Source organism: Arctopsyche grandis, chromosome 9 (assembly GCF_051622035.1).
Source record: "Arctopsyche grandis isolate Sample6627 chromosome 9, ASM5162203v2, whole genome shotgun sequence".
Lineage (NCBI taxonomy): Eukaryota > Metazoa > Arthropoda > Insecta > Trichoptera > Hydropsychidae > Arctopsyche > Arctopsyche grandis.
This window is the reverse complement of record NC_135363.1, coordinates 22,972,434-22,991,114: the sequence shown is the minus strand read 5'-3', so window position 1 is coordinate 22,991,114 and position 18,681 is coordinate 22,972,434. Positions and strand designations below refer to the sequence as shown.

Genomic DNA, 18,681 nt, shown 5'->3' with positions numbered 1-18,681 from the left:
AGTTTGTGCGTTGCGAAATATGCACGATGCAGTGGCATAACTATGTCGAATCGTAGGCCCTCTTCTTCTTTTATTTTAATGTAAAATTTCCAGCTTTTGTTTTCAAAACACATTAATAATAATCCGAGCGATATTTTTATTTACGCATATCTTTGACTCAATCGCGGTTTGAATTCTTAGAATTTGAGTTACGCCACTGATTTTTCTACTGATCGTTGTAGTCAATGCGATGCTTACATCGGTGAACACAAACAAAAATATATGTAACCCTTAAAATCGACCACTATTGTAATCTAGTATGGAAAATAGTTTGTAGACTGTATTTTTTATTATATTAATTGAATTTATTGTATAAGTGCGCTATTAATTTCTTTGCAAAAATACATTCAAGTAGCAAATATAGTAAAACTGTTTGATAAAGCTTTTATTTTAAATTACTCCTTTTCAATTTAAATGGGTGTCTCTGTAGATTGTTTTTTTTTTTTTATAGTAAAATCTTAAATAAAAACAAATAAATAATATAGAATTTATTTCATACAAAAATTATGAGTGAAAATAAATAATTTGACAAAGAAAAAAAATAAACACAAGTAAAATGAGGTACATACATACAATCAAACAATGCTATTTAGAATATTTAATGTATGTATGTATATAAAAAAAATCAATATTATTCATATACACATAACAACACTCGTCTTAAATAGGTTTTATATATTATACATAAAATTTTTATTCTGATATTAGTGTTAACAAATTTCAGGTAGATATTTCTTTGAGTCCGAAAAAGATCTATTATTTAATCTCAAAACTAATCTTACGTAGTATAATATAAATTGTTAAGTTTTGTTTTACTCATATTGAAGCTGTCGAGATGACTCACATATATATTCTCATTTAAGCAGGTCTAAAAAATATACGTTGGAGAGGCCATAGGACCGCCCACGTCGCTAGGTGGGAATGTTTCCATTGGGAATATAAAGCGGGCAGTCGTATGGCCTCCTAGAATCAACCCAACTCGGATAAATCATCTCGACGGCGTCACTTGCACGCATTTGAAATAAGTTTATAAACACCAAGGAATGTTTATATGGTATTCACTAAAAATTAAAATATACATTTTATTACATCCTTAGTATAGAGAACTCTAGCTTTCAAAGTGAGCAACACTATTAGTAAAATTTCACTTTTGGTCAGTGCTTGTAAGCCATGTATGAAATGAAACATGCTTAGATTCAGTAAAAAGTATACGTAATGTATCGTTTCATCGTCAGGCATAACATTTTTGTACTGGAAAGTGAACGAAGTAATTAACTCAGCAGACAAAAACGAACCTAATGACTGGTTATGACTTAAAAACTATGACGAGACAAGATTTGAAATTAATATACATATTTATATATAAATAAAACTTCCCCGCATGGTACGTACGTTACACAGGTTATGTGATGGTCATATAAGAAATAAAAATACATTCCCAACTATTCAGAACGATCTGAACGAGCCTCATCCGCTATATTATGTATGTAATATGACTGTTAATACAACAACGCTTTCGATAAAAATGCCTATTGAACGTACACTATAAGTAATTGATAAGGCAAGGCGATTGGACATAAATAGTGAAAAAAAAAAATACTACTTAAATAAATAAAGTGTCAACATTTAAACTTTGTCTGTAACTTCTTCGTTGGCTCCGTCTTCGCTGCTATCCTCCGAGCAATCTTCGTCGTGGGTGTGCGTCAACGTCCGAGGAGTTTCCGGTCGGACGTGAGGTATTGTAGGCACACCCGGAGCATGAGTTGCCTGAAGAAAATGAACGATCAATAGAAACAATACACACACATATATGAAATTGAATATGAAAAGTTTTATTAAGATTTATAGACATACTTCATCAATTGGATAGGTGAGGTTTTCAAAGTTGTCGCTTCCGGGAGACATTGGCAAGATGTTGAATCCCTTGCTGGACTGCCTAGATCTGAAATATGAATATGAACGGGTTAGAAAAAATTATTTGTATGAATGCATATATGTATTTTAACGGTGATGAAAATACCTATCGATAGTTGGTGCGTCCATTTGGAATCGTTGCTCGTGAGCGACGGTGGATTCATGAGGTAGTAGCATGGCCGGGGCCCGGAACATGTAGCAGAATGGATAGTACATCAGATTCAAGAATGATGCGGCATATAAATCAGCATAGCGTACAACCTATAATGAAATTTAGAATGGTTAGGTTAGGTTTAAGATATTTTGTAGATATATATGTATAATCAAATGAATTCTTGAGAAGTGGTAATAATAAGGATAATAGTAAGTGGTAATATTACAAACTAATAATTATGGTAACCTTTTGGTATCAAATTATTATAATTTATCATTAAATCAATATAATTTGTCATTGAAAAGGGTATCCGAAGCAAAAGACAAGATGAATTAGGACTTGGTAGTTTCAGCGTCTTTCTGTATGGGAAAGAAAAGCTGCATGCTTTTAAGATGAGGACATACAGAGGTAGGCGCATAGAACTGATGGGAAAACGTGTCAAAGTGCTCAACAATGTGAAAGGGCGCAAATTAGAGTATTGTAGCGTGGACGTGTAGAAGGGTTTCCGAAATCGGAATGAAAAACGTAGCAGTAGTGGTAGAGGTAGTTTATTGTTCTTGATCCGTCAGCCTGCCAGCTCCGAATCAAGAACGGACCAAAACTGCCTAATATTTACCCAGAGAGTACCCAGTGGGTACTCTAAACACAGAGAGGCCATTGGTTGATGGGTCGCGAGACCTTATTGGCTGTTATATATAGCTTGTTCATACATCAAGGCCTTTTTGGTGGGAACACGAGATTGGGTGATCTCGGGCGCTACTAGACCAGTGGTCGACGAGCACCAATCATCTAGTATCTTGGACATGTTATGCGTGACTAGAAATATGTTAAATTGCCCAATTGATTACCCGAAAGATCAATGCATCTATGGACACTCTCACATATTGTACCAGAGAGTTGAACTTATTAGATTATCAATGAAATCAAAATTGTCTCACTAAACGAACTTGTGGTATTGTAACGTGAACGTGTAGAGGGGTTTTCGATATCTGAGTGAAAGACACAGCGTGTAGTGGTAGTTTAGTGGTCTTGATCTGTCTGCCAGCCAGCTCCGAACGAAGTACGGCGTGGACTCTCAGCACAGAGAGGTCATTGGTCGATGGGTTCTGAGAACTTATTAGCTATTTTATACGGCGAAGACTTTTGGTGCGAACGCGAGATTAGGTGATCAGCACTACCAAACCAGTGATCGAAGAGCACCAATCAACTAATCTCTATGTTACAGTATTTTGGACAAGTTATGCGGGACCAGAAATACGATCTCCTGCAACTAGTTATACATGGAAGGATAATAGGACAATGCAGTTGGAGCTGGCAGAAAACATCAAGGTTGAAGAATCTTCGGCAGTGGTACAGCACTATTAAGAGCAGCCGTCGAAAGAGTACGGGTGGGAGTTCTAATTGCCAACTTCTAGGAGGACATGGCACGTGAAGAAGAAGAGAGATAGTTAAATGAAGAAAGGTTGAAGATTTTTTGAGGCATTTCAAGAGTAGATCTCTTAGAGGTGATATTATAGATTGAGGCTTTGAGGTCCCTACTTGTAAAGGATAAGTGAAGTAAATTTCCCAGTATGCATGTATAATGCAAGTAAGATTGATACATTAAACATGTTCCTTATACAGTTCAACAAAGAACAGGTTGACATTCTAAATGAATAATACGTCACTACCAAGAATGAGTCGATCAATATTCAAACAACTACTATAGTATTTTCATTACGAAAACATACCTGTGAGGAGAAGAATGTTTGTCTGGAACCAGATCTGAACAGAGATCCCATCATTCCGTAAGCCAAATCCATCTTGTGTGTGACATCCCTCATAGAAGTGCGTAGTTTCGATATATCAGGCTTTTCTTTTGTGCTGGAATCTAAGTTTCTGAAATAGAAAAAATAACAAATCAAACATCGATAAATACGATATATATATTAAATTAAAAAATAGCAAATATATAGCTTACTTATACATTTCGCCGAGCATAATCTCGAGCGATTGAAGTTCGGCGAACAATTGACATTTATCGGTCCAAACGTGCAACTCTTGCACCAGCTCGGGAACGATGAGGAACGTGCGCCATCCCCTGATCTTCTTCGACTTGAGAATATCTCCGAATATGTGATCACCGATGTACAGCACGTCTTTACCCTTGGCGCCGATCAATTCGGTGAACACGTCGCAAGAACCTACAAACAATTCCAACAATGTTTTTTATACAATATCAAAAATATATAAAATAAAGAGAAGCTACTGATTACGTACCACCAGAGTAGACTTGTTCCTTCTGCAATGGACCCATGTGAGTTCCTACTCTCAAAGCTCCCGTACGCGTATCGACTTGTCTAAGAATGGTACCTTCGCCGAAGAACAACGGCTTGCACGCATCTACCACGATGATGTCAAAGTATGTCTTCCAATTCCGGTGAGGATCTTCAGGCTGTAATTGAACAACATTTTAGAAACTTTTGCTAGTTTTTATAATAATAAAAAGGTTGCAGGTGTACTTACTCTGGCACCGTGGGGAAAATCGAAAAGATAAGTCATTATTTTATCGGTGAACTTATATCCACTATTCGTCAATAGGAAGACTTTCGCTCCACTCTCTCTAATTCTGGTCAAGAACATTGGCAGTTTTTCATCTTTCTTCACATATTCTCCGAGGTTTTCAATGGTTCTAGTCTTAAGATCACCCTGGCAGTGAACGTAGTCTACGGCGTTTCGCACGTCTTGAAATATTGACTTAAAAGACATGGCTAAGTCTCCTCCACGGACGCCGGTTCTTTCTCTGAAATATCATCACCACATTATAGACGCCATTACATTTATATATGTAAGTTTATACTATTAATATAGCATAGAATTACCTTGTATATTGTGGAGAATTCGTAAAGAAGTCGATGAGACATGCTAGTAAGTACGTTTCGGGTAAATTAAATAATGTATTCAATACGTAAACTCTAGATTCGTCTAGTTGTAAAAATTTATTAGGATATAGTTCGTATACTTGTGAACTGAAAAGGTGATTTTTTTATTATTATTATTAGAAACATAAAACAAATTTGAAATCATCAATATTCAGTACATGTAAAAATATACTCACTGTTTCAGGAATTCGAATCCATGCACACACACTAAAATATTTCCGTAAGCGTCTACTTTTAAGAGATTACCAAACAACGTGTCGAACCACAGACCTCTGCAAACAGAATTTGAATTCGCCCATAAATAACGTGTAAATGTTTAAACAGCTTAATAAAATATGTGTCTGTATTATGTTATACCTGATCGGAAAAGACGGGTCGTATTCGAACTCTAATATTTCCCGTGGATAGCCAAGATTGACCAAATGCTCCTTGACCAGATTGAAACCAAGCGTTTCGTACTGAGGCGATTTGTATTCTAAAACATGTACACATACAAACACGTTAAATTAAGCTTAAAACCTGTTAAAAAAATAGACGAAAATATTTAAATCATACCGGCCAAAGTATAGTCCATATCGAATCCATAGAACTTGATGTTCTCCAAGTGAAGCGATCGGTTGACGAATATTCTGCAAAAAGTAAATACAACATTTTGAATAATTTCTAGTATAAAACACAATGGAAAGTTTAAAGAAAGCGTATTTATTTATTTTAGTATGAAAATGAAAGTGACTGTACTAAGACGTTCTTATTATGCAGAAAAATTTTCTCTCAGGACTAACGATTTACTATAGATTCAGTTTAAAAATACATTTTGATAAGGCAACAGAAAGAACTTTGATCTGTATATATGTATGTATGCACGCTGACCTATCGACTTTTACATCCCGTTAGAAGAAAAAAGTGAAGAGTAGACACGTACAAGGCACAGCGATAATGTGATATAAAAATAGATTAAAAATAAGACAAATATCTCAATTAGTCTAGAACTTATTTCAACATTATAATATAAAATAAATAACAATTTTCGAATTGAATACAAATTAAACAGAGGAAATATTTAATAATTGGTAACATTCTATTAAAAATAATGAACACAAATATTTGAATATTATTCAATTCATTTGTAAGAAGTCATCTGGAATTTGCTAGTACTGTTTGGAATTATTTCTATCGCGTATATGTTTATAATTTAGAGTATTTTCTTCCCTTACAATCTAGTAGGAAAATTTATGATTTATATTTTTGTTTAAGTTTTTGAATTATACAAGTAATAGTCCTGATTTATTAAGTAAGATCCTATTCCAATGTCGAATTAGAGTCCCACGTAATTCTTCATAATTTCACATCAATCCCGGTTCTACTAACTATTCCTGTAATTCCTTTTTATATAGATCTTGCTCTTCTTTTAACAATATTACCTCTTATATTGATACTTTTAAGTGCTCCTTTTCTTGCTTTAAATTTTTATTAATAATACATGTATGTACCAGTTAGTGCTTCCAATCCCGGGATCCCACTGTGAATCTGAATGTATTTTTTACACATATTTTTATTTTTATTTTCAAAAATATAATGAACGTTTTTAGAACCATTTTACATATTTTGCATTTGGCAAACTCTCCCAATTATTCACGCAAAAAATACTCCCATTCCAAGGCTTTGGCACACATGGTTTGTATTGTAACATGAGAACATGAGAGAGAGAGAGTATCTACTGTCTAAGTGCATTCGTGGGTGAAAAATAGAGACCCCGGATTAGGCTAACAGGACTCAGAAAGTGCCTAAACAAAGGATACGCTGGAGTTCTTACAGAACTGGGTGAGTGCGTGCGTTAACAATAGACTTGCCAGGGTAGACCTTTAAATGCCTAGAGTCTAGGCATTTAAAGGTCTAGGCCCTAGACAATAGACACATTAAAGGATCGGGGAAGCTGTGATATGCAACTTGCTCTTTATAATTCTGGAGTGAACGGTGTTATTGTGTGGACCTCCCGAATCGTTGAATAAATGCTGTGAAGCGACATTGGCCTTTCATTTGGATCCTGAAACCTCCCTGACACAACAGTATTTTTGTTAAATTAAAAATAATCCATCTAATATTGTATGTACTTAAATTGAACTTTACGATGATTAATTGAATCGTTCTTTTACTGATAGTTAGAATCTTCATCAAATGATAAAAATTGTGTATGCTTTATTGAAAAATTCATTTTAATATATTAAAAGAAGGTGTACCTAGTGCATAGTATCTAATTTTAAGTGTAAAGCGCCGGATTAAAGTTCAGTGTACTATCTAAGTGAATACTATCTTAAAATGAAGTTCAATTATATATTCCTCTTAACAATTCACGAGTTGATTCACATTATATCTACATAATTCGAATACGATGAACTATTTACGATTTTTTTTCGACATTTTTCTTTATCCTAGTCATGTTATCGTTATTTGGGGTCAGCTAGTATAATTCGCATGTGCCAGGAGTATGTATGTATACACATGTATATATAATACATTCCGAGTTGTTGACCTTTCTTCATCATGCGTCCTCATATTTTGTTTTACATGAATGCCAATCGTTTATAAATATTGACTCATTAAATATATTGCATCCACGTTTTGATACCACCGATGAATGTAAATTACAACTTGCAATCAGCATGTAACATGCAAGTTAATCAGCATTTAAATTCATTTTTCACGACTGTATGTGAATGTATTACAAGTTGATTACACTTTAATTACATTCTTATATAGCCTGTATGCACGTGCCAGCAATGAACGCTCTATTAGGCAAGGATCTAATGTATTTGCGATGTATTTAAACTTTTCAATGCTGACCAACGCCGATCGGCGTTTTGCCAACAAGTCTATGGGTCTGAAAAAGGTTACTACCCGCTAAGCTTTTCCAGGTAGCACTGAAAAAATGCATTGAACATGGGTCGTGTAATCCGTGTCATTCATTTGTCAACGTTTAGAAAGACTGGTTTACATCGGAATTTCTGAATTTATAACCATATCAGAAATTCCCAAATGGAAATCCCTAGACCTTGGCCAGACCTTGGTTTGTGACTCCAGGTCGATCGTTTCCTATAAGAGTTTGGAAATTTATCTGATTTTCATTGAAACGGTTCCAACAAATTAGTAACCTTTACCCATTTCTCGAGTTTTCGCTGAATCGTATAAAAATGCTGCAAATTTGTCTTTAAATGTCTCGCAAACTTAAGAGTTTCTAGGCATCTCGAAATTTGAAAAAAACTTCTATATATACTGTTTGCTACCAATGTTTCATCTTAAAAAACAGACAGCGCCAGATCTCTGTGAATTTACCTCCATCATTTGAAAATTTATTTAATTAATTCATTTTTATATTATTTATATGTAGGTAGGTAGGTAGGTACTAAGCCCGCTTTAAAGGTCAAGGAATTAGACCCTTAAAGCCTTCAATATGAGGCCACCACCCACTTCAGTCTAAGAAACCCTTTCGTCGGAGAACGAGACGGTTGTTCATGAATATCGCACAAGAACAACCGCACATCACTGCTCTAATAAAAAAAAAACCACACTATACATAACCAAGTACAAAATAAACAACAACGCATGAACACATAAAGCGCACATGCGTTAGGAATTGATACCTGAAATGTGCCGTGCAATGCACGCACATCTCAAGTAAACATACATGTATGTATATGCGTACATAAGCACACACACACACACACGTTTTTATCATTTTTTTCATATACAATTAAATATAAATATTAAATTAAATATATTTAAAAGGTATTTGAAAAATATTCGACAGAAAAAATCGATCGAACACATGACCGACGACACATTTCTTTTAATTATTATTTATTTAGTAACGTGATATGCCAACACCCATGCGATGATATGTCATCGTGTACAACACTAGTAGTATAATGACGAGCACGTCCCACGGACCCATCTGAAATCTTGCATAAAACGACTGAAATTAATTAAAGAGACAAAATCTCCCAGCTGAGCTGAAGAGCAAACGTGGGACGATCGACATGATGACTTGCCACTTAAAACTGCGTACATACGTTTTGAATTTCCAACGATAAATATAGCGAAACGCCATTAGGATATTTTCGAATCGTTCTCAATTTAGACCTGCAATGTTACGGAAATGGCGGCAAATGTCTATCCATAAGACTTATTGGTATACTACATATATTGCCTGGTGCGTGACCGTACCCGAAACTCACAAGTTAGTGTCGAAGAGCTTTTGTTTTGACACGAGCTTGCGTGACTGGAAGTAGTTGAGAAACCACCCAGTGTGAGCATTTGGTGTATCAGGAAAGCTTCAGCTTAGTACGTAGCATCGTCGTGAGAAGTTTCACGGCCGAAATGCCTAGCAAGGTCGCAAATACGAGCTACCAGACACGAACCGACTGTTGCTACAGCGAAAGGTCTTCTAAAAGGGTACCTACAAACTGATGATCTGAAAACCTCGATTGAATATCGGAGATATGTTTGTACGTATGTGCATATGTCGTGGGTAATGAATCGTCTCGGTATCTGAGTGAGGGGAATTTGACCGTGACCCAGAAGTTTGCAGTAGCATCTGCCGCTGCCAAAAGTCCCGTGAAGTGCTATTGTCCTACCGGATGACTTTTTTTTTCGATTGGATAAATATCAAGCGCAGTTGATTTTTGTGAAAGTGCGTGTGCATCTGCTATTTCTAGACCTGGCGATGTGGTTTAGAATATGAGAAGCTGGGCCGAGATCAGAAGTCGGATCACCTGTCTGGTGCCACTAATCGTCGACGGTGTAAATTCAAATTATTAATAGAGCGAACGTCCTTTTGGCATATCGACTATTTCGAGATGTTTTCGAGGAAAATATCGACAAAAACACTTGTTTACCTACTAAGAAGTGTAGAATGTTCTGTGAACGCATACCGTTTCCCATGAAATGTGAAACATTTTTTTTATTTTATACATATAGATTGTTTACAATACTGTACTGTATTGTTCACACAATAGAATGAGAAGGACATTGTATTCTATTCTCAACTATATGCAGATAGTATGTAAGGTTGAAAAATAGGTGCACAATGTTACAAACCCTAGCACTAATTGGTGACCGGAAAAATGCGCTCGAGATAGTTGCACTCTCGAGACATCCAAACTTTCAAAGATGCTCAAGGAGAACTAACGCAATAGAATTCCACAAAAAAGCGTCAAGGGCTATTTGTAAGTTATCCGAGGGTGCTAAATTTTTTTTTGTGGAATTCTATTGCGTAAGTTCTTTTTGAGCGCCTTTGAAAATTATGACTTCACGAAACTGCGCTACCATTCAGTACAATTTAGTGCATCTTTCCGAGAACCCTTCTCATTATAGATCACAATAAATATGTGACGTCATCATAACCAGACATAAGTGTTGGTGCTTTTAAAATAACCATAGACAGCTCCTACATAAAGCAAAACAGCAAAAAAGCATAATTGACAATAGTAATGACAATATTGAACCATATTTTGCGCAATAAGCATCGACCCAACGACGATCTTTGATCAAAACATTGGGTTTGATTTAATCTATAAGATAAAGATACAAAATAAATAACCTATGTAAATGTGTAGATTAGATGACGTGCACTATTGTAAATCAGAGTCATTCCATCAGCTGATTGCTGATTACATCAAACGAACATAATTTAAATCAACTTGCTAGATAAATTTCAATCTAACAGATCTATGTAGGTACATATATAGACAATGCTTACTTTTATATTCAAAAAATATTGTCGTATGTACCTATATGTATGTAGCTTAGCTAAATTACAATGAATCGATACTTGATCCAATACTTTCAACAAGTTCATATGACGAGCACATACACAATGGAGCAGCATTTATGGTAAGACCACACTGAGAAGTACGGCATGGAACGTGTTCGTGGTTCCCAATTGTGATGGGCGTATCTTCATGTCATAGTTAATTCGTACGAACTTATTATTTCGACAAGTTTCTCTTACATTTCTTTAAATATGGGAATTAAAATAATAGCTCAGTTGCCAGCGAGTGATGCTTTCAACTGAGTGGTCATGGGTTCGCTCCCTGACTCGTTGTTTGGTGGCCAGACCTTGGATATGTGACTAAAGGTCGATCAATTCCTTATCAGAGTTTTCCAATTTATCTAAGTACGGTTCCACCAAATTGTCAACCTTTCCTGTCTCTCGCAAAAATTCGAGTTCATGGCTTTCTCGAACTTTTTTTTGTCAAAATTTATTCATAGTGATGTAATTGTTATTGATATTTTTAATTGGCTAGAATGGCGCATTGAGGTTTACCCGTTAGACCTTCCTAGTATATATGTACATATGTATACACATATGTATAATAAATAAATAAATACAAAGAAAAATATCACCGAAAGCACTTCAGAGGGTGATTTTTGCTGATTGCGAAAGTATAGATGCTAGTGTTTTTTTTTTAATGTGCAAAACTATCTAAAACAACACGTGAGCGTACATAATTTATTTGAACTTTTGTCTGCTTGATAAGTCAGATTAAAATTAACATAACAAAAAGGCAAAGATTAAGCAGACTTAAGAACTACAAGGAGCCAAGTTTGAAACCAAATTTAGTCCAACTTAAAAAAAAACATGTAGGTTAGGGTGTAATCAATAGATTGGACCAAAACTTTTACATTGATATTCATTTTGTGACAATTTATGTTAGTTGAATTATGACCAAATCTTGAAATAAGATTCTAACTTCTTTCAGATAATCACAATGCTTGATTATTATATTATAATTGATGTACAATAGGCATTTTATTTCGGAAAGAACATGTGCGTGTGAACAATAAAAAAAGCTTAATCGTAACACTACATAGTACGATAAGAAAACGAAAAAAAAAAAACCTTATTGATTACAATAAATCAATAATTAAATAGGAACGGGCGTCACTAGTAGCAATGACATCACACCGAGCACAGAACAGAATTGCACAATGCACAACGATTATGCAAGCTCTCACGTAAACAGATCTTCGAAACCAACCATTCTCACATCAGATCAGATACGGTAGCAGTTTTGGCAGATCCGTGATACAGATTGAGACAATCTGACAGCTTGACGAGCAGTTGGCACGTGTTGTATCCAAACGCTGCACGTGCTGCAAAGTTTCCTTCGAAACGAACACCCAGAAACGGTAATAATAGAAGTTTTCGACGTCATGCGAAAACTCGTATATCAAGATCGACATTGGATGGATAGCGATCGCAAGAAAGCGAAACGATCATCGCAGATTTATCTATTTACGATTCAATGTTATCGCGGGACCAAAAGTTAAATCGAAATTCGCGGATCAAAGGGATTGCGAATTAAATAGGGGTATGTATACGTACATTGTGCTAGTCAGGTATTACTTGCCTCTTGTGGGCTACGTGATGGTTCTGTCGATAGCAAATATACCCTTGGGGGAATATACCTTTGGGGGAATTTCGCTGTCATAATAAAATAAGCTCACTGCTCATAGACAAAAGTAGCTCAACTTCCCTGAGGCAGGTTCTTAAATTTTGTTAAATTTTGCATATGTTAAGGTCAAGGTTAATGGTCAATGCCGTCCTTGTGATAAAATAATTATGTTTTGTTATATTTTTACAGAATAGCGTAATTATATTTGTAATTATTGAAGTCCTCAAATCAATATTAGTGCACGATATGGTCGAGTTTGGATCGCCATCCTGTGAGTTGAGACTGATTCGATCATGTTGGTGGCTACCGCTTTACTTCTTTCCCGACCGTCATGTTAAGGAGCCGTGCACTAAACCACACCGTAATTTCTCCCCCCCCCCCCCCCCCCGTGTGGTAGATATATAAATATGTAAGTAATGGGACGAGACAGAAATTGGAATTTCTTTATATAGAACCGTCAAAACTACAAAATTTCGATCAAGTTGGCTGGGGTATCAAAATATAATAAGAAGAGGTTAGTAAAAATACTAGTGTTGTACCCGATGAAACTTCATCGTATGGGTGTTGGCATATAAGGTTATTAAATAAAAAAAATTAAAATAAATGTGTTGGTCCTGTGTTCGATCCGCACGCGGTCTGATTTTTTTCAAATACTTTTTAAATATATTTACTTGCTTAATATGAAAAAAAAATGGTAAAAACTACCTACCTATCTACATATAAAACACAAATATAAAAATTAATTAAATAAATTTTCAATAGATGGCGGTATGTGCTCAGAGACTTAGCGCCGCGTATTTGTCTAGAGGAAACATTGGTAGCAAACAGTATATATAGAAGATTTTTCTTTTGTTATTATATTCATATACGTTTTGTTGGCAGTGGTTTAGCTGTGACATACATATGTATGTCGAATCGAAACTACTATTATAGTACGGCGAGCGTCATCTCGGATACACAGACAGACAGACAGAATAGCGATATTGTATATGTATATGATTTTATTACAATACATAGTAATTGTTTATTTAAGTTATTAAAATACATATTATCTAATATATAATTTCGAAAGAGACTTTGTATGTAACTATTGTTGGTTCGTAGAAAAACAAATGAATATTTAAATAAATATAATAAAATAAAACTATTCAAATAAATTTAATAAAGTGTACTATTATTTGATTGACCATTGGATTTAAGGGGTTTATATTACAAATACCGAGCGAAGCCGGGTAAAAACACTAGTATTTTATATTGAAAGTCCCTGTCAAGTACATTTGTGGAAAAAAATAAGCCAATAGGATAAACCTGGAAAAATGAACTTCGCCCAAATATAGCTTGCGTGGCGACCAACAAAGAGATTCAGCTATAGTGCATAGCATAAAAACTATTTTCATACATTTGAAGAAAAAAAAAACAAGTTCAGTCAATGAAAGTTAATTTATATCAAAAAATAATCATTCTCAGTATTGATTCTACTTTGAGAGGAAACGTGAGCCAGATCCGATGATAAAGGGGGAACATTTTTCCACGAAACTGTGCGTGAAGAACGAGTCGGATTAATCTGAGATTTTGAACCAAGGTCGTCGGATAAGCGCCGGAAAAGTTTGAAAAGCCTTTTCCCTCGTTCATAGTTGGCCGTGAAAATCGGCGTTGTCCTTGAATCCACTCCTATGTATACCTACACGCGCACTCTGATATAAAACGCTGGAGAGTGCCGCATAGGTGCCGCATTAGTACCTAGTTGGGATCGTTATTTTCAGCTGAAAATTGCTATGAAAATCTATCGTCGATCGGATGTATACGAATCTAGGTGTTAAATTTGCGGTTTATTTACGTGCGTCCAAACTGCGCTGGGTGTTTGTTAATTTATTTTAGATAAGGCAAAAAATTAATATTAGCCAACAGATATGCGGCACTAATTAAGGTCGTGGGATTATGCGACAACTGGCTTATCCGCAAAATTAATCACAGAATAATTTTTGTGAATGTAATTTTAACATTTTTACTTTTTCTATGTATAATATGTACGTAGTAACAATTTTTGCTTAGATAAAGAAAGATCTGTAATATATAATTAAATCTAACCATCTAATAAGGAATAATTAATCAATACGATCACTGTTTGTCTCCAGAAGCTTCGGTTTACCAGCTTTGAGAAGCTTATTGACCTTGGTCCAACGTTCAATAGTAAATCCGATCTCGAATCTTCTTCTCCAGAACATCGAAACTGACATTTAGTATGACTTAAAAAATGACCCGAGTTTTGCTCAGTAAACAAGTGATATTTGCAACGTATGTACATAATTTTTGGTAAGGGTAGGCAAAAAAATTAGACTCAGCTGCCATTATTCGACACGTTCGGACAGATTTCGACACGAATTAGAGGATGTGAAAATATTAGGAAAAATCGTGTCTAGTTTTAGAGGAAAAAACTGAAAAATATATAAACATACTATTATAAAATAAGAGCTCGTTTAAAAATATGAATGAGAATATGAAAAAAAATCATAAGGATATCATCTAAGCGTGGACTTGTGGGTTAGTATATTATGCTTTCGAGCAGAGTGGTCACGGTTCGATTCCCACTCGTAGGTGCAGACCAGACCTTGATTTGTGGCTCCAGGTCGATAGTTTCCTATCAGAGTTTGCCAATTTTCCTGATTTTAATTGAAACGGTTCCTTTGGATTGGGCATATTCTTTCCAATCTGTCTTGCAGGTTATTCAGCGTCTTGAGGTTATATATTAAAATGCTACAAAAAATTCTCTATACATATCACTGTGGATGATGTTTGTATGAATTCGCATTACAAAAATGCTCGTATTGATTGTATCGTGTATTAGTACACTCGTCGCTTTAGACCAATCTGTAAAGGACAGAGTACATGTTCGATTGAAATAAAAATAAATAAAGCTCATTTGATAATCTTGTATCTATCGGTGCAACCCAATGCATTGAGATATGATTTTGGACACTTGCGATGGGCAAAGTGGACTCAATTTAGCATATAATTGTTTTACAGTATATTTTTAATTAAAATTGTCCTCAATTAGGTACCTACACGTCCTTCATAATGCAGACAACGTATGCCAAATTTTAAGAAGTAGCATTTATCTATTTAAGAAGTGTTGGGTAGAATATATAAAGAATAAAGCTTATCTTAATCTTAGCAACCGGCTTGAAATAAAAATGAGCGAGGAAGTAAACAAACAATGACCGTGACATGCTTTAGATAGTGCAAAATCTTTTCTGAATACAAATAGTTCCTTATAAAAAAAACGATAGTCTTTTTCAGTTTGGATGAAATGAATTTTCCAAATTGCTCACAACCCAGAAAAGGCCCCCGGCGACTGAAAATGTAGAAGGACGAAAAGGAAATCGCTTTTACTCAATGAACCAACCAAACTTTCTAACCCCAGTCCTATTAAAACTTAAGTCTCAATTATATATTTTCGATCATATATAGATGGAAGATTTGGATAAAGGTCACCCCTTCTTACTTTCATCCCCTTGACTGGTCTGTTGACATGCGTCTGACAGCTCAGTAGGTAAATCGAGCGTCGGCAACGGTTATCGTCAAATTGCGGTCGCTGTCGATTAAATTAAGTCTGAACGGTTGGTTGCTGGGTTGCTCAATCCTAGACCTTGCCCCCTTTGATAATGCGATGAAAATCGGCGTTTATATTATACACAGGACCCCCCTTCGAACTATTTATTATGTTAATTTATTTCTCGGTCGACGTTGTTTATCGAACACCTACACGGTCGAGCCGCACTTAGATAACCGGAAAGCTGATAATAATTACTGCTGACACATATTCAATATTTATAAATACACAAATAAGTAAAAATCACACTGAAGTAAATTCTTCGTACTAAATTTTATAGATTTTAACGTTGGAGACTGGCTGCAAGTCACCAAGTCAACTAATTATTACTGTTTAAAAGTACAATTCTTGCTCTATTCAGCAATGCAAGTATACCTTTACGAATGGTCGAAGTACTACGACAAAGTATACTGGCAAAGTAATATGTTTACATCGAGTTGGATATATGATAGCTCGTTGTAAATTCAATGGGCTACTTAAAATATTAAACCATGTTCTTGATTCTGTTGGTTGCTACTAAGACACTCTTTGTGTATGAAATTGATGCCTTTAAAGACATGCAAACATCTTTGGATGTACCAAAAGGTAGCGCAGAAAGATTTGGGTGAAACTTAGCTGGATTGCATTGTATGGAGTCGAGACATGGACATTAAAAAATAGATAAAGAGACATAGAAGATGCCTTCGAATGCGGATACTGTGCATTTCTATGGACCGCAAAACGCACGAACATATCTATCCTCAAAGAGCTGGCAGTTTCAGAAAGAAAAATAATTATTTTCTACTCTGGCCGTATTGCCAGGAAGAATATGGAGTCTAGAGAAACTGGTAATCACTGGAACACTAGAGGGAAGGTGAGAAAGGAACGGTCTCCCATAAGATGGTCAGACCAAATTAAAGAACTGACAGAATCGTTCCAAAATGCTGGCACAAGACTGGGAGCAGTGGATTCCAGACCATAGAAATGACTACGACGCTCAGCATTGAGCAAACGAGAAAGAAAAGTAGTTGAAACAATTTTGCAGATTACATAGTTTGATATTTCAGATATGATAATCTTGGATGAGATTAGAGTTCAAATCAATGAAACGATCTTTTGAACGAATTGAGATTTGAATGAGAATTCTACCCTCCTCACATACGTATGTGTGGGTATTGATACCAACTACTTAGCCAGCATTATAACTCGGTGGTTGCATAAGACCAAAAAGAGGTTTCCTAGTTCAAGCTCTGGGTTAACCTCGATTGAAGAGAATTTATTCCGAGTATTTCTGCAGTGCTGCTGGTCATACTTGGATATTTGTGACTCCAAGTCGATCGTTTCCTATCAGAGTTCGTCAAATTATGTGATTTCATTGTTGAAACGGTCACTCATCAAATTGGCAAAACCACCCTACTACTATTTGTAACCACTTTATATACATGTTTACAAGTTTAATACTATAGGTAGCGCTCAGGGGAAAACCCCGTAACGGCATCATGGTAAAATATGAAGAAAAAAATCTCTTCTGAAGAAATTTAGTGAATTTGCTACCTACATACATACATACATATGTACAATATAAATGGATCACAGAACTCTGTATATGAAAATTTGAGACAAAAAAATTAGGTCATTAAAATAATCAGTAGTTTGAGTTGTTTTTTTCTAAAATACAGTTGTCACTCAAATAGGTCTACATAAATCAATACATGTGTAGAGCTTTTTTCAATTAAAAATTACATTTTCTAAATACTAATCGTTTTCGATTTTAATAATTCGATTCAAGTTATTTGCATTAATCAAAACTTACTCATTTGGCGCTTTTCTTCTCATGTTCGTGGAATGTTTGACAGTTGACTGGCCACCGTGTCCATTGTTGACGGATGCGTCAAAACCGCATCCGCCATTCACTGTTTGATCTTTCACAAGCATTATATATTTATTACACGCAATTTGTGAACAGCTGGTTTATATATGTATGTGTATTTGTATATTTTCACAAACTGTCACGCAAACGATGCATTAAACACTAGCGAATCGGGAAAAAACTCGCGGCTTAATTCCAACCGTTCAACGTCCGGTCACTTTTATAAATCATCCGGTCACTTTTATAAAACCTATTAATATTTGGTACCACGATTTCAGTGCCCGGTACAAAACCGCGCGAGATAATGTCAAATCGAAGTCTGAGTAAAACAATTATAGTTATTTGATCTTGAAAGAGTCTTGATCGTCAAATAAACGATTTATTGCCCATTGAAAAATACCGTCAAAAGAACGACAGTATAAACTCATTTTAAACTATATATTTTAATTTTCAAAATCATCAATAAATCAAATTTTACGATTATCGAAAATGCATCATTACTATTGAGTAATGATGCATTTTCAAAGTTATCGTAAAATTTGATTTATTGATGATTTTGAAAAATAAAATGTATAATTTAAAATGAGTTTATATAAATACTGTCGTTATTTAGACGGTTTTTTTTTTATAAATTTTCTTTAACGATCAAGATTATTTCAAGATCAAATAACTATAATTGTTTTAAAAAAGACTTCGATTTGACATTCTCTCGCGCGCAGAAATCGGGGTACCAAGTATTC

General features: G+C 35.1%; 1 protein-coding gene across 5 annotated transcripts in view; it reads right to left on the bottom strand.

The window, feature by feature from the left end:
* Nucleotides 1-337: 337 nt before the first annotated feature.
* Nucleotides 338-18,681, bottom strand: part of Nt5b (5' nucleotidase B) — a 41,208-nt gene continuing 22,864 nt past the window's right edge. For 4 of the 5 annotated variants that reach the window (XM_077437464.1, XM_077437468.1, XM_077437466.1 and 1 more), the window contains 11 exons: nt 5,584-5,657; nt 5,386-5,503; nt 5,205-5,300; nt 4,969-5,115; nt 4,613-4,889; nt 4,367-4,541; nt 4,068-4,290; nt 3,838-3,985; nt 2,060-2,214; nt 1,894-1,981; nt 338-1,806 (listed from right to left, as the gene is read on the bottom strand). In XM_077437464.1, the coding sequence (XP_077293590.1) occupies nt 1,666-1,806; nt 1,894-1,981; nt 2,060-2,214; nt 3,838-3,985; nt 4,068-4,290; nt 4,367-4,541; nt 4,613-4,889; nt 4,969-5,115; nt 5,205-5,300; nt 5,386-5,503; nt 5,584-5,657 (1,642 nt within the window). In that variant the 3' untranslated portion in view covers nt 338-1,665. Of the gene's footprint in view, nt 1,807-1,893; nt 1,982-2,059; nt 2,215-3,837; nt 3,986-4,067; nt 4,291-4,366; nt 4,542-4,612; nt 4,890-4,968; nt 5,116-5,204; nt 5,301-5,385; nt 5,504-5,583; nt 5,658-17,884; nt 18,104-18,681 lie in introns of those variants that run through there. The other variant, XM_077437467.1, reaches the window with a different exon arrangement.